At 36.6% G+C, this 16212-nt stretch overlaps 1 protein-coding gene across 1 annotated transcript; it reads right to left on the reverse strand.

Moving 5' to 3' along the window:
* Nucleotides 1-514: 514 nt before the first annotated feature.
* Nucleotides 515-10444, reverse strand: LOC121454631 (glycine N-acyltransferase-like protein Keg1). The gene is made up of 5 exons (XM_041662047.1): nt 10286-10444; nt 8902-9009; nt 7022-7148; nt 4842-5013; nt 515-917 (listed from the first exon to the last, which is right to left on the reverse strand). The coding sequence occupies exons 1-5, from the start codon at nt 10361-10363 to the stop codon at nt 515-517; spliced, it is 888 nt and encodes a 295-aa protein (XP_041517981.1). The 5' UTR covers nt 10364-10444.
* Between the last annotated feature and the right edge of the window lie 5768 nt (nt 10445-16212).

A 16212-nucleotide genomic window follows, 5' to 3' on the forward strand; every position in this document is an offset into this window, starting at 1 on the left:
AGCAAAGTAGAAAAGAAAATGATTTAGTTAAATGCATTAGAGCAGTGTTCTCAATCTTCAGATGACAAAACCTTTGGGGGTTGAACGACCCTTTCACAAGGTTGCCTAAGACCATCAGAAAACTCAGATGTATATTTCATAATTCATAACAGTAGCAAAATTACAGTTATAAAGTAGCAATAAAAATAATTTTATGGTTAGGGTTCACCACAACATGAGGAACTGTATTAAAGGGTATCAGAATTAGGAAGTTTGAGAACCACTGTGTTAGAGGCATCTTGAGAATGTGATGCTTGTGACAGAGTTGGAGCAGGAGACAGTGACCTTCTGCATGACAAGGAAATGGAATTAAGTGCATGAGCAATGTGAGGGCAGAGAAACAGTGTGTGTGGTTCATGATATACCCCTGCTTTCTAGAAACGCACATCTACCTAATGACAATTTATTACTTCTCTCTATACACTCAGCTGTTTCTCCATCTAGAAGGACTGTACCCTCAACACTCTTTGCATATTCATAGAGGCTCATAATTCCACTGGTTCCAAGTACAGGGCATGGGGACTAAAGCCAGCCTGGCAACCACTCTCTGCATGGTGAAATTAGCTTTATCTGCATGTGCATATATAGGGAAGCCAAGATCATTTAGAGTCTGAATCTGGTCGAAGACAACATGGTAAACGAGACCCTGGTTCCGGTACTGAGGCAAGGTGCCTGCCATTCTCATTTCTCCAGTGTGGTCCATCAGGCCCCAGGACACGGGAATCCCCTCAGGCCCCATAATACAGGAGCTGGGGAAGTTGTGGATACAACGCTCAATGAACTTCTGACTTTTCTCATTGCCACCATAATGCCAGATGCTATTCACCAACGCAGCATGTGTAACATCCAAGGAGGTGAGTTTGAACAACTCTTGATTACTATTTGGAACAAGAGGAAAGAGCAGCCCTTAGTCACATAGGTTATGAATAATTTTATTTATTTTCCCATAAATTTCCCCAAGAGCCAGACAGTAGAATCACTAAGACTGTGTGCTCTGTAGCCAGACTGTCTGAGTTCCTACCAGCACTGTGTGCATTAACTGTTGATTAATTGTTCTTCACTTTTTGTGTTTCCCCATCTACTAAGAAGGGCTAATAAGCAACTTGCACTATAGACTAGCACGTTAGTGTGATGGGGGCTCAGATTCAGTGCCTAAGAGCTAGTAAAAATGCTCCAGGCAACATTTGCAGTTTTTGTTTGCCCATGACTCAGCGAGAGAGTTCAAATATGATCTTTTAGTTAGGGAGCTTCAATATGATCAGTCTTGTTTTATGTAAAAGGAAACAGTTTTGTGAACAAGCAAACTTCCCAAAACACATGTAGCAAGCAGAAGCCAAATTTCAGTATCATAGAATTTGGTGTCTTGCAGTCCTTAGGCATTGTGGTGAGCAAAAGATAAAGTCAAGTGCAAAGATTGGCAGCAATGTGATGATAGGAGAGTTTCCATAAGCGACTAAAAAAATTCCACCAAGGAACTTCTACAACTCGTAAATACTTTTAGTAATGTAGCAGGATATAAGATTAACTCAAAAAAAAACAAGTAACCCTCCTGCACACAGATGATAAAAGGGCGGAGAAAGAAATCAGAGACCATCAACCATCACTATACCCACAAATAGCATAAAATATCTCTGAGTACCACTGACAAAGCAAGTGGATTTGTATGACAAGAACTTTAAATCTTTGAAGAAATAAATTGAAGAAGACACCAGAAAATGGAAAGATCTCTCATGCTCTTGGGTAGGTAGTATTAACATAGTAAAAATGGCAATCTTATCAAAAACATTCTACAGATTTGATGCAATGCCCATCAAAATCCCAGCAAAATTCTTCACAGACCTCAAACGAAAGGTACTCAACTTCATGAGGAAAATACAAAAACCCAGGATAGCCAAAACAATCTTGTACAATAAAAACTTCTGGAGACATCACAATCCCTAACTTCAAACTCTACTACAAAGCTACAGTACTGAAAACAGCCTGGTACTGGAAAAAAAAAAACGGACAGGAGGACCAATGGAACTGAATCGAAGACCAAGTTATTAACTCACACACCTTTGAACACCTGATTTTTGACAAAGAGGCAAAAAATATCAAATTGACAAGAGAAAACATATTTGACAAATGGTGCTGGCATAACTGGATATCAACATGTAGAAGAATGAAAATAGATCCATATCTATCACTATGCAAAAAATTCAAGTCCAAATGGACCAAAGACCTCAACATAAAACCAGACACACTGAACCTCATAGAAGGGAAAGTAGGAAGTACATTTGAACACGTTGGCACAGGTGACTACTTCCTAAATATAACTCCAGTAGCACAGACACTGAGAAAAACAATTAATAAATGAGACCTCCTAAAACTGAAAAGCTTCTGTAAAGCAATGGGCATGGTCAACAAGACAAAAGACCAGTCTACAGAATGAAAAAAGTTCTTCACCAACCCCTTTTCAGAAAAAGGTCTGATCTCCAAAATATACAAAGAACTCAAGAAATTGGTCATCAAAAGAACAAAGAATCCAATAAAAAAAAATGAAGGATAGACCTAAACAGAGAACACTCAACAGAGGAATCTAAAATGGCTGAAAGACACTTAAGGAAATGTTCAACATCCTTAGTCATCAGAGAAATGCAAGTTAAAACAACTCTGAGATTCCATCTTACACCTGTAAGAATGGCCAAGATTGAAAACACTGATGACAACTTATACTGGAGAGGTTCTAGGGAAAAGGGAACACTCCTGTATTGCTGGTGGGAAAGCAAGCTGGTACAGAAGCTTTGATGTCAGTGTGGCCTTTTTTTTTTTCCTGAAAATTAGGAAACAACACTCCTCAAGACCCAGTAATACCACTTTTGGGTATATGTCCAAAGGATGCTCAATTGTGCCACAAGGACATGTGCTCAACTATGTTCATAGCAGCATTGTTTGTCATAGCCAGAACGTGGAAACAACCTAAATGCCCCTCGATCGAAGAATTGATAAGGAAATGTGGTACATTTATACAATGAAATACTGCACAGCAGAAAAAGAAAACGACAGCTTGAATTTTGGAGGCAAATGGATGGAGCTAAAAAACATCATTTTGATTGAGGTAACTGATACCCAGAAAAACAATGATCACATGTACACACACCTAAGTGGTTTTTAAACATAAAGCAAAGAAAACCAGCCCACAAATCACAATCCCAGAGAACCTAGACAACAATGAGGATACTAAGAGAGATACACATAAATCTAATCTACATGGGAAGTAGAAAAAGACAAAATTTCCTGAGTAAATTGGGAGCATGGGGACTTTAGGAAAGGGTTAAAAAGGAGGGGAGAGGTAAGAAGGGGAGCAGAGAAAAATGTAGAGCTCAATAGCAATCAATTAAAAAAAAACTGCCAGCAATGTGGAATGAAGAAAGCCCGCATTATGGAGTCTGATGCCTGAAGACGCATGTTATGCTACAGGGAGGCTTCAGAAGTCATTTTGAAATGTGCTCTTGAGGTGGACCTAGACAGTCTTTTTCAATGCTAGTTCAGTCATCCATGTGCTAAACAAACTATTGCATCACTAGATTCTGCTGTCAAGAGATTGGGCTAACTTAAAGCTCACATTAGGACACAAGTTTCCAGTAGCTTCTAGATGGGAGCATTCTCCAGGTTGCCAGGTATTATACGAGAGAACAGAGCTCTTCCAGAAGGAAAATTACACAAAAGGCTGAGGAATTGAGCATTCTCAAGTCACATAATCACTGCTGGATTCTGGTTGTCCCCAGCATTATGTTAAACATAAATGGGGACAACGTAAAATGTGTTCAAAATATTTTTATTAGGATTCAGTTGTTGCATGAAGAGAATTCACTGAACACATATTGGTTTGAAATCCACCGTGTGCCAGCTCCTGATGATCCTAACTCTTGCAGGTTTTCATTATTGGTAGAGGATGAATCAACTATCAAATCTGTAGAATAAATTAACTAGTTTCAAATACTCATGAGTGCTATGAGTAAAATAAATGTGAATCTTGCGCATTGGTGATTTTTATTGAAGTGCTTTACCCAGGACTCTAATGAAGTAACTTGTGAGCTGATCTGGATAACAAAGTAAGTCATTAGTGTAAAGACTGATCTGCATAGGAGAGAAGTTTGAGACAGAGGGGAGCTAATCTTGGAGACCTGAGTTTATGAAGGTCAAGTAGAATTGCATTAAAGCTATGGCATAGCATCATTACCTTTTGCATTTAGCTCCTGCCCTCTCTTAAAACTGGAGGTGGAGGGTGAGTGGGGGAGTAGGAGGGGAATGGGAGCATGGGAGGAAGAGGAAATTTTTGAAAGGAAAAATAAAAATATAAACAAAAATATATAAATAAATAAATATTTTATTAAAAGGATTTTTGAACATCAAGTCTAAGACTTCAGCATAAGCTCATCTCAGTTATTCGTGGGTCCCATATCTACTGATAAGTGTCCTCACAACAAACAAAAAAGGAAAAGACACAGAGGATAAAGTAGATTGTGTGAAAGTAAGTTTAGTGAGTGGAACATTGCAGCCCAAAGCCCAGGTACTCCTGGAATGACAATGTGTGTGGGAAAAGATCATAAGGAATTCTGTCCTGTGGATTCCAATGCAGCACAGCCTTGCTCAGATCTTGATTTCTACCTTCTAGACTCCAAAACAATGATAGATCACATGTGCTTTGATTTATCCCTATCCTTTAAGGTGGCCTTCTAATGATCACTTCAGAAATCTAACACAGGAGGCATGTCATTAGTAAGACAGTGACTGGTACAGAACAGCTTTGAAACACTTACATGGGCTTGCGATTGTCACTGCTGCGTACTAAGTTATTCACGTCCACCAAGGAAGGATCCACTTTCTTTGCTGTTTCACTTTTCATATAGAGAAAGCACTGTGTATGCTTGACCTTGCCCAAATTAATGGCTCCAAGATTTTCTATCACTTTGTCCAGGCTTGACTGTGAACCTTGATGGAGAAACAAGGCAGCGAATGATATACCATTATTCATCTTATCATTTGGAAAAGGCTATTCAGTGGAATCAAAGAGAATATGAGCATAGAATCATCAAGTCTTGTGTTAAATCATGACTAGCTTCATATGATAAAGTTTATGTCCCTCTGTTTTTAAAACTTTTAAAAATTTTAGATGGTATCACAAACCCTAACTACTTGAGACTACAGTTTATATTCAGGAGTTATGAAATTAGAGAGAAACAGGGTGTCAGGGAAACTCCCAGACACCCACAAAAAAGACCCCAGCTAAGACTCCTAGCAATAGTGAAAATGATGCCTGAACTAGTCTTCTCTTGTAATCAGACTGGTGACCTCCCTAATAGTCATCATAGAGATTTCATCAAGTAACTGATGGAAACAGATGTAGAGATCCACAACCAAGCACTGTGCCAAACTCCAATAGTCCAACAGAAGAAGGAGGAGGGATTATATGAGCAAGGAGCTTCAAGACCATGATGAGAAACCCACAGAGACAACTGACCTGAGCTTGTGGGAGCTCAGGACTATGAACAGGCAGTTAGACAGTCTGCCCTGAACTAACCCTGGCCTTCTGCATCTGGGTGAGAGTTGTGTAGCTTCTGTGCGTTGGTCCTCTAGCAGTGGGACCAGGACTTGGCCCTGTTGCATGATCTGGCTCTTTGGAACCTACTCTCTATGGTGGGATGCCTTGCCCAGCTGTGATGCAGTGGGGACAAGCTTGATACTGCCTCAACTTCTTATGCCATGCTTTGTTGACTCCCATGGGAAGATTGGCCCTTTTGAATGGAGGCTGAGGAGTAGTGGATTGGGGGTGTGTGTAGATGGAAAATGGTGGAGAGAATGAGAAGAGAAGAAAGAGGGGAAACTGTGGTTGGCATGTAAAATTTAAAAAGTCTACAGATATAGCTATCAAACAAGATGAGTTAGAAGCATGGTAGCTTAAATTTACAGGATATTTCTATGGACTCAATCTATTGAGTTGTTACTATAAGATTCTCAGTTCCTTTCTATTGCACTAATATGGTTCCCTTAACCATGAATTACTTTGGTTTAGTCATAAAACTTGCTTCTGTTCATGGGAAGAATGTGATTTAGTAAACATGGTTCAAAGAGTGCACTGAGGTTGACTTTCACTTTCTGTTCCTGATCCTGTGACATTTGCATGTCAGTCAATCCACTTCCTTTCCTGAGGTTAAGAGTTGGCACAGTGTTATTATGAAATACCAGACTTGGGATCACGGTGAACTATTTCAATGAACTCATCATTACCCTCCCGAGAACTGAGCTCATATGTATGAATCCAGGTGAGACTAGCAGAGCTGCCTAATGGAGATCGATCCAAATTTCCTACCCATGAAATTGTAAGCTAAAATAATTGTTTTGAATTGATATTGAAAATTTTAAATTCTATATAACTAGATAGGATATTCCTAAGAAGTTTCTATTAAATGTCTCATTTAGTCCTAAAGGAGTCTTTGTTTGGAATAGTATTATAATAATTTTTTTCTCACAAAAACTTTGGTCTTCAAAAGAGAAATTACTTAGTCTTTCCCACACAGCTAACAACTGGTTCAGCCAGGTTTCAATCTTAGATCATACTTCTCTAGAAGGCATAGTCTTATGTACTAAAATATTCCTTTGAAAATGTGACAATATAATAAAACAGAGATGGAATGGGAGGTTACATTGCCCCCATGTTTATGTTCTTTAGTAAAATATGGGCATGCTAAAGAAGAAATCTTAAGTCCTAAGGCAGTAAGAAACTACATTAAAATTTCCTTTGTACACTTTACACCCACAGCTCTTGAGAGTTCCCCTTGCAGGTGGTAGATGCTAAGCCTGTAAACAGATAACAGCATGCTAATTGTCTATAGCTTGCAAAAATGTGTGTGGAATGTAAGGTGTTGTTCAAAAGGAACAGTGACTTTCACCATGTGTACACAGGAGATAACAACAGCTACATATACCCTGGCTCTCTTACTTTGAATCTGTAGATGTTGTTTCCAGTTAATGACTTCTGATGAGCTGAGGAACTTCTGACAATTCTCGGGATCCTTAGAGTAGATTAGGTAAGTGTTACTGTAGTGGTCAAGGTCATCTTCCATGTCCTGTTTTCAAAAAAAGAATAAACCAAAATGTTTATGGATGGGTTGGTGTTCGGTTATATTGGTATTCAGTATTCAGCTACATTGTGAGATAAAAAATTCTTAAAGTAAGGGCTCCTTTGGATTTATGTTAATTATTTACAGTGCAAAAACAAGATAAACAGTTTTGACTCAATTCAAAATAAAATCACCCTGAAAAACATTACCCAAACTCAAGGGAAAGTAGAGTGGTATAAAATTCATTTAGAAGAATCAAAGTAGCAAATTAAAAGAAAAACATTTTGCTAAAAGAATACTCCTTGCTCTGGGCTATGAATACTCTGGTATTAAAGTCAATACTGAAAACAGAATCAGAATATGCACCTATAAATAGGGAGCCAATGCTAAAGCTAGTAAGCTAAGTACTCCTTTAAAAATAGCTTATTATTTTAAGTAAATGACAACCTCATAAAGCAAAGAAATGGGCATATATATATACATATACATATATGTGTACATATATATATATACATGGAACAAGTTTGCAAACCCAAAATGAGACTACTTAAATATCAAAGAACATATCACAGAAATATTACTTCTATTAATATATAATCTAAATGCTTTTCTCCTCTAATTTTGGTGAAATATTAACTAAAATGTTATATACTATATAATGATACTGCAGATAAAAATATTGATTTTCTTGTTCTGTCTTATTAAATATTTAAGTCATCTTCAACATTCATGTTGGCATTTTTGTTCACTTGGCATTGAGAATAAACTCTGATTCTCTTCCTGTAACGTCAACCCCCCTAACCAACCTTTTTAAACCTTATTTTATTGACTCTGCTGTAGATAACAGGTATAGAAAGCAGAGCAGCATCTCAAAGGGAAGCTGATATTACAATGAAAATTCATGATGGAGCGAGAATGAGCTGGATTATTTTAAGTCCAGTTATTTTTAAAGACAAGAAATCTGTTTTACCCTAGGATAATAGTTGACAATGGAACTAAGAACTAACTTGTTACAATATACAAACCTACTCTGGTGATGCCCTTTTCTCTACAGATTTCCTTCTTTTATTGTATGGCTATGAATATTTTGCTTACATGTATGTATTTATATCACATGTAAGTGATGCCTGTTGAGATCAGAAGAGGGTGTCATATTTCATATAACTGGAATTCCTCACAGTTGGAAGCCACCATATGGGTGCCTGGATCCAAACCCTAGTCGTCTGCAAGAACAGCAAGTGCTCTTAACCACTGAGTGATCTCTCCAGCCCTCGGGAAATGTTGTTTTGATGTTTATAATAAAAGATCAAGCCATTTTTTGTGTATCAACATGATCTTATGTTGATAATACTTCCAATAAGTTGCCTCTAAATCCTACAAAAAAGACATAAGAAATAATGAAGTGATAAAGTGTGCTCACAGTTCTAATCAGCCACTGCTGATGGAGGAACTATGCTGCCAAGTAAAACAAAAGCGTGGATAAAAATGAAAGTGTACCATCTGTACCTTTAGTTACCATTCTCCATGGCTTATTACTATACCTTTGTGTATTTCCTTTCTTGGATGTTTTACAACATTCTGTAATTTTTGTGAACTTTTGTGAATTATCCTTCAGGCAGGGTATTGGTTGACATTAGTACAATTCATGTCTATTTTTCATCACGGGATTAGGCAGTGGCATCAACCATCCAGCCAGATACATGCTAGGAATGCAACACATGTGGAGATACAGGCATATTTATTCTATATTGCAACTTACCTCCTCCCGAGGTCGAATAACAACAGTATTAAAATCAGGCCACTTGTCCACCAGAGCCTTCAGCTTGAATGGGTTTCCCTGATTCATGTGGAAGACAGTCCCATAAACCTAAATATTTCAAGCCAGCAGAAATGTCATCATATTACAAAGTGATAGGAAGGTATAGCATATTTGACTAGAACAATGATCATTCCTATGAAATTATGAAATTTTTGTTGGAGAGATATAATATATTATTTTTTCAAATGGTTCCCAGTGTCTAGTTGCTTATTCTAACAACAGTATCTTTTATATATTGAGATAAAATACAAAAAATGATGAGATTTACTAATAAACTCACTAACTGTCTTGCTGTAGAATCTAATAAAATTTTTCATGGATATCAGATTTATTTCTTTTCATGTGCAGACAAAGTTCATGAAGCTTAGACCTTTCAGAAATGGCTTCCATTCATTGCAAGTCTTTTTCTTACTATGCTGTGAAGCATTTTTGTGATTGCTGCTTCAATATTGATACTATATTATTTTTAGACATGCATCATCTGGCTGTTGATATGTGTGGATCATGGTTTCTCATCTAAGTTAAGATTTAGCCAGGGTTAGTGATACATGTCTGTTATGTCAGATAATAGGAAGGCTGAGGCACTCAGGTTGAAAATTCAAGGACTGCCTGGAATAAACAAGGAGTCCCAGGTCAACATATGAAAATAGAATATTTTATGATAGACAATTTACATCATCTCTTCTGCGAACATATTTAGGCCAAAATCCTAGTTCAATGAAAATTTCTATAGTTAGTTATGTCAAACATAAAAAAGAACTGGAAATTCTTGTACATTAAATATTATTTCATTGAAATAATATATGCTATAGAAGGCATCTGATGATAAACATTTTAATTTATTTTATACTTTAAAAAAATCTTCCATGTTGGGCTCACAACTAAAGCAAAATTTCAATGAGATCAGAATGCTTATTACTTATTATCTAATATGATTTCAACTAAATAGTATTTGTCATTTAAGAATCAGGAAAATTATTTTTTCTCTACTGGCAATTAAACCAAGGACCTTGCACAGGTTAGGCAAACACCATTATTGACGTATATCTTCAACTTTCAAGTTTTTATTTTGTGACTGGGTCTCACACAAATTGTGATTATCCTTTGGGAGTAAACAGTGACATTTGTTTTAGGCAATGGGGAGCTGCACTTTGCTTTTTTAATGTTATGCAGGTGACATTATTGAGACTTCTTTCTGCTCTGGTGGCATAAACATAGGAGAGAGGAATATCATGGTGCCAGTGCTCAGTGAGTCTTGACTCTTTCCCTCCTCTGCCTTACCACGGTGTGATCCTCAGTTTCTATAAAAACATTCTACTCTTACCTTTAAGGTCTCAGGCAGGTGCTTCCTCAGGGAGTTCTCCAGAACCTGGAGCATCTGAGAACCCTGTAAGTAGAACATCTCTTCTGATACCTTAGATGAAAAGATTAGCGACAATAGCAAGTCAGGAATGGGAAGACCTTTACACAGTGTGTCCAGACTACCTGTAAAATAAGGAGTCACAGGCATATAAACATCGGGAATTTATTTCTCACAGGGCTGAGAAATCCGTGATCAAGACATTGGCATGTTTCTTGTCCTGTAGAACTCTGTTTTCTGTTAGATACACGCTCTAGCTGTGCCTTCTTGGGACAGAAGGAGTAGGTTTGCTCTCAGGAGCAACCTTTTATTGTCTGTAGTTTCTGTGTAGTATATTTTTCCTCATTCATGGTAGTATTAACACATGCCTTTTATTTATATTTCTTGGTAACATTAGAGCTTCTGCTCTGATACTCAAATTGGACTCTATAATATTCTGGCCAAGATAATTCATTCTTTGTTTTTGAAGATAATCATGTACACAGCTGACTAAATAACAGAATCCACAGGTTTTTAGTAGATGCCAGTAGCAACACTTTATCTCTTGGTAAAAGCAGGAAAAACGTTTCTTAAATTTATTTTAATGTCATGGAGAATAACAAAATAATAGGGTCTAATATCCGTATAGGCAACTGACTTTTTCTCTAGAAACATTTTTCTGAGAGTGTCACAAACACAAAAAGCAAAGCAAATTTCATATTCAATCGTAGGCATTGTTATAATGTCAGCAAACTGGATAGCATGTGAATGTTTGAGAAATGTAGAAGCATATACAAACACAAATAAACAAATAATAATTTGGAATGACAAGAATGGCAAAATTACGATGTCCAGTTGTAGGAGCCGATAGAAGTCTAAAAAGGCTACAGAAATGGGAAATCTTAGCATTGTTAATGGATAAAGTTCATTGTGGTTTTATGGTCTTCAGACAGAGGTTTCACATTACTGAAAAATATATCTAGGTAGAACAAGTCAGAGAGAATAAGTCCAAAGAACAGATTTTATAAAACCTTTAAGGAATAGAACAAAAATGCTGTGATTATATCCAAGCTATGATGAGATTATGTAATCACAAGCTCAGGGTTTGTCACTGCTTTAAATAGCTATTAGCATAAAATATTATTGCATATATGTAGAAATATAAGTACAAAATTAAAAGAATGAAACATAAAATAAAGTAGTACACAGACTTTGATTAATTATGTATAAGTTTAGGTATATTTCACAAGCATTAATCATCAGAATATGGAGGAATACAAAAAATAAATTAAGATAAAAATCAAAATTTTAGAAATAGCTCATCACATGAACAATATAGATAAAATCTTTGAGGTTAGCTTTCTTTCTTAGATAATATCGATTAGCAGTGAAAGCAGTTTATGTTCTTCATATTTCTCATCATATTCCTTCTTAGATTTGTCTGAGACATTTTACTCTCCTGGTAAATATCCAATGAAGAAGAGAAAAGACATTGTCATCTGCCCAGCATCCCTGTGCCATTGGAACTGAATAAAAGTTGTTGAAGCATACATAATACTTCTTTGCAAATATTGCTAACCAAATGTACCGCCTAGCTTTCACAACATCTCCATAGTTCTTATCTATTTGGAATGGAAACCTGCCATACATCTCTTTGACACCAACAAACACATCAAACTTGATGGAGAAAATCTACAAGAACTCAAAACTACACAAAGAACTACAGTCCAGGGAGTAAATCTTGGAGTGGAAGAGGTTGCCTTGGCCAAGGAAGAGCACACCAGTTCATTGTTCAGAGTCAAATAGTCAGTCCTAAAAAATATGTACCGCTAGAGTTTTACAGAAAAGGCTAGTTATATTTAAAATATATATATATATATATATATATATATATATATATGTTTGCATACAATAAAAATTAATTCAAAAAGAGGCCATAAATTTGAAAGAGAGCAGGGAGGTGTATATAAAAAGTTTCGGAAAAGGGAAAAATAGTGTAATCAAATTATAATCTCTAAATAAAAATTAAAGATTTTCCCTATGGTACATACTAGTAGGTATATGCACTTCTCAAGTTGAATAAACTCCCCCTTTTCACTGTATAGGCACCCACAAAACAATCAATATTTTCTTTCTAAAACCAACAAAATTTGACTTTTCCAACCTTGTACCAGAGAGAAGGACATGGAATCACCATTCTTCTATGATAAATTCTTACCTATAAATATTCATCCACACAGAGCCTCCTCAGAACAATAACAAGCAGCAGGTCTTTTCTGAAATGCTAGCATTCACAGTGGTTTGGTAAATGTTTTACAAAAATACTTAGACTGAGGATGTACTCTGGACCTTGATTTTCATTGAAAAGTAGGAAAACAAAATTTTGGCTGTCTTGAGAGTCAGAAGATTCCAGTATCCCCACAGATGTGTGCCCAGGAAGATGACTATGCAAATCTGAGATCCTGATTGTGTATGCCCTCTCAGCTTCTCATACATCATTTTCTTGGCCCACAGGAAAACAAGTGACCAGGACTTGAAAGAATCTGTGATTGTCTAGAAAATATCTTTCCTCATTGCCTATGTGGAATTTCCCTCTGTATGCCATAAACACATTTATTAAGCTCTGTTTACATTTCTTCCCCTTCCCAGTTTCCTGTTGCAGTAACAAGAGGGAAGCCAGAAGTGTTGGGTGAAATTAGTTGTGTAAAATTTAGAGTTTCTTATCTATACACATATGAAGCAGACATATTCATGTATAGAGCAGCTGAAAGTTTCCTCGATATTTCTGTCTCATGCCTGTGTGATACAGCCCACAGGGATACAGGCTTGAAGCATGCTTAATAAAAGCTCAGTGTCAGAAATTGGGGTTCAACCTGAAGATCTGACAAGTAAAACAGCCAGCCACTAGCTCTTACCTTGACCTCCATCTGGAATGGCAATCCTGCCTCCCAGAATCTCAGAATCTCAGTCTGAGAACTGTCTCCTGCCTTATTCTTCTCTAGAGCTGGGATTAAGGGCATGCGCCACCTAATTCCGATAGCAACTATGTGGCTACTGGGATTAAAGGTGTTTTGTCATTGTGACTATTGGGCTTAAAGGTGTGTTTTACCATAACCTGGTCTATAAGGCTGACCAATGGGACTGTTTTACTCTCAAATCTTCAGGTAGTCTTTATTTATTAAAAAGAATCAAAATGTCGCTACACAGACTAAGTAGTCAGCAATAACAGCTTTTTGACAAAGATTTATTTATCTTATTTTGTGTGTATGAATATTTAGCCTGCATGTGTCTGTGTGAACCACATGAGTGTCTGGCACATGTGGAAGCAACAACAGAATATCCAACAAAATTCCTAATGAGGGCCCAGCATTGATAGTGCAGTCGAAACAAAGGCCTCTAACCAGACCAATGTCTCTGCAATAAACACTCGCATGTAAAGACTTATGGACAAACGGGTTTATTGTGTGACTTACTATGTAACACTACAGCTTCCATGATGATATTTTTAAATTTAAAAATTTTTTTCTTTTTCTCTTAAATTTTGTTTTTTTTGGGGGGGGGTAAGAGTGGAGAGCAGATGCAAAGGGATGGGGAAATAAATAGGATCAAGATACATGTTGCAAAAACATATAAAATAAATAAAAAGAAAAAAGTTACAAAATCAATTTTCTTAAAAATCAAAGGTCTTTGTATTGATTGGCTGCTTTGCTTTTTTGATCTTAATCTTGAACCCAATATCTATCTCTGGGTTTTTATTAATTGTAACACATTTGGCACCCAATGTTTGGGGTACAAATTCATGAAAAAGTCATTTGCCTGTTGATGACATAGGCCACAAAACAATCCCATACCAGTTCAGAATTATGAATAATAAAAGGGTTATTTATTTAAGGGGAAAACTTACAGATCACTGTCCTAGACAACAATCCTCTGCATGAACAAAAACAGTCTAGCAGCCGAAAGCAGGAGCCAGAAGCAAGAGAGTGGGCTCACATTTATTGCTGCTTTTATAAGAGACCACACCCAAGTGGGCTGGTATTTAAAGGCTATTGGCTGAAGGAGCAGAATGTGCTCCCACAACAGCCTGTGGCTTTATAGACACCAATGTAGTCTGGAGCTACATACCCTACCAGCTAGGATTTTTCTTTCTTATCTCCCAGAAGAGTCTCCAGGAATCCACTTGTCAGGATGCTGCCAAAGTAGGTAACTGCCTAGAAATCCAGTCAGGATTGTGCTGATCTATGCAGCAGCAGTAAGTCTAACTAACATCTTCATCAACATCTTTGGCACATTTGGTAAGACAATTCAGAATTCTGAAAAGGAGGAATTATTTAAAAGAGAGTTTTTTTTTTCCACATTCAAAAATGGGAAAACCATTACAATGGCGGAATTTGGGTCTCTGTATGATAATATGTTAGACAGTTTAAAAAAGGAACAATTAAATGAGAGTATAACTAATTTGGATGAGATTTATCTAATATAAATTGTGGACATTATCAGCATTATCATTTTGTTTTATCATTAAAAATGTGGTTAATATGAGTGCTAAGATACAGCCCTTGGAAAAACTTAATAAAACATATCCTAAAGATATTCAAATCTAGACACAGGAATTTAATGGAGAGTCAATTTCAGCACTGAATTATAAGAATAGAGAGGAACAGCCTAAGGTTTGTAAACAACCAACCTTAATATATCCAGTAATCTTACAGGAATTGAAAAATGATAGAGACTCTGTAAAATCTGAAGGAACTCCTGTGTCAATGTTAGATTTAAGGGACTTCAAGGAAGCAATAGTCTCATATAGCATACCTTCACTTTTTGTAAAGCAAATGTTAAACTCATGGACAATTTGCAGCAGAATTATTCTTAGATTTTGGATAGAGTTGGCTAAATCTGTTTTAGAACCTGGTCCACAATTACACTGGAGTACCTGGTCCAGAGAAGAGTCAAATACTATTGAACAGTGGAATAAAGCTAGAGGTATGGAAATCTCCCAAGATCAACTTCTTGGAGTAGGAAATTATACTACAGTAGAAAGGCAATCTCTCTATGATGGCCAAATCCTGGCTTTATGTTATGCAGCACCTTTGAATGATTGGGAGAGAATTCAAGAAGAAAAAAAATGAATCATTTTCTAAAGACATGAAGGGCCCAAAAGAAAACTTCATGGATTTCTTACAAAGACTAACATCAGCAGTAAAGAAAATGACACCAAATTCAGAAGCTAGATAAACAATAATTGAATCTCAAGCTTTTGAAAATGCTAATTCTCAATGCAAAAGGATAATTAGGCCATTAAAGGCAAGGTTAAAACCTTTGGAGATTGAATCTCTTGATTATGTTTGGATAGTAGAGGTAGTTTCAGACATTTGAAGAAAAATTGATATGTCAAATATTTCAATTGTGGCAAACAAGGTCACTGTAATAGTGGTTATAAATAGGGCATTTCTAAAAGCAATGCTTTTTTCTAAGTATAATCCATTCACAATGCCCCTCCCTCTGGAATATTCAAAAGGTGTGACAAAGGCAGGCATTGGACTAATGGATGTAAATCAATAAGGACATTCAGAGAAATCTTTTGCCATCAGCAAACTCCATGAGGGGCTCTCACAGGCCCCAGTGCCAAATTTGGTTCAGTCCTTTCCTGTCTTCATACAGAAAACTCCTTCCAAGAGCAATTATTAATTAATGCCTATTGTAAGAAACTATACTGCTCTGAATAACAGCACATCTCTAGAAGGGAGAACAAAAAATTTAGGAGAAACCACAAAGCAAGTACTTTGGGAAATTTGTATAAATTAACAAAGACCAAAATTAAAAGTAATGAATAAATGACATTGTTATTGAAGATTTTGTAGACACATGTTCAGCTGTAACAATAATTTCATCAGAATCATTGGCATCCAAAT

The sequence above is a fragment of the Microtus oregoni genome, unplaced genomic scaffold, assembly GCF_018167655.1.
Source record: "Microtus oregoni isolate MIOR12 unplaced genomic scaffold, Mior012 000012F_ref0000307, whole genome shotgun sequence".
Lineage (NCBI taxonomy): Eukaryota > Metazoa > Chordata > Mammalia > Rodentia > Cricetidae > Microtus > Microtus oregoni.

Coding starts and splice junctions, on each gene's coding strand:
- LOC121454631 (XM_041662047.1), bottom strand. CDS start 10,363: ATGTTCTACTTACAGGGTTCTCAGATGCTCCAGGTTCTGGAGAACTCC. Junction 5,014..7,021: donor ACAACATCTACAGATTCAAA/GTAAGAGAGCCA, acceptor TTCTCCATCAAG/GTTCACAGTCAAGCCTGGAC. Junction 918..4,841: donor AGTGACAATCGCAAGCCCAT/GTAAGTGTTTCA, acceptor TGTTCCAAATAG/TAATCAAGAGTTGTTCAAAC.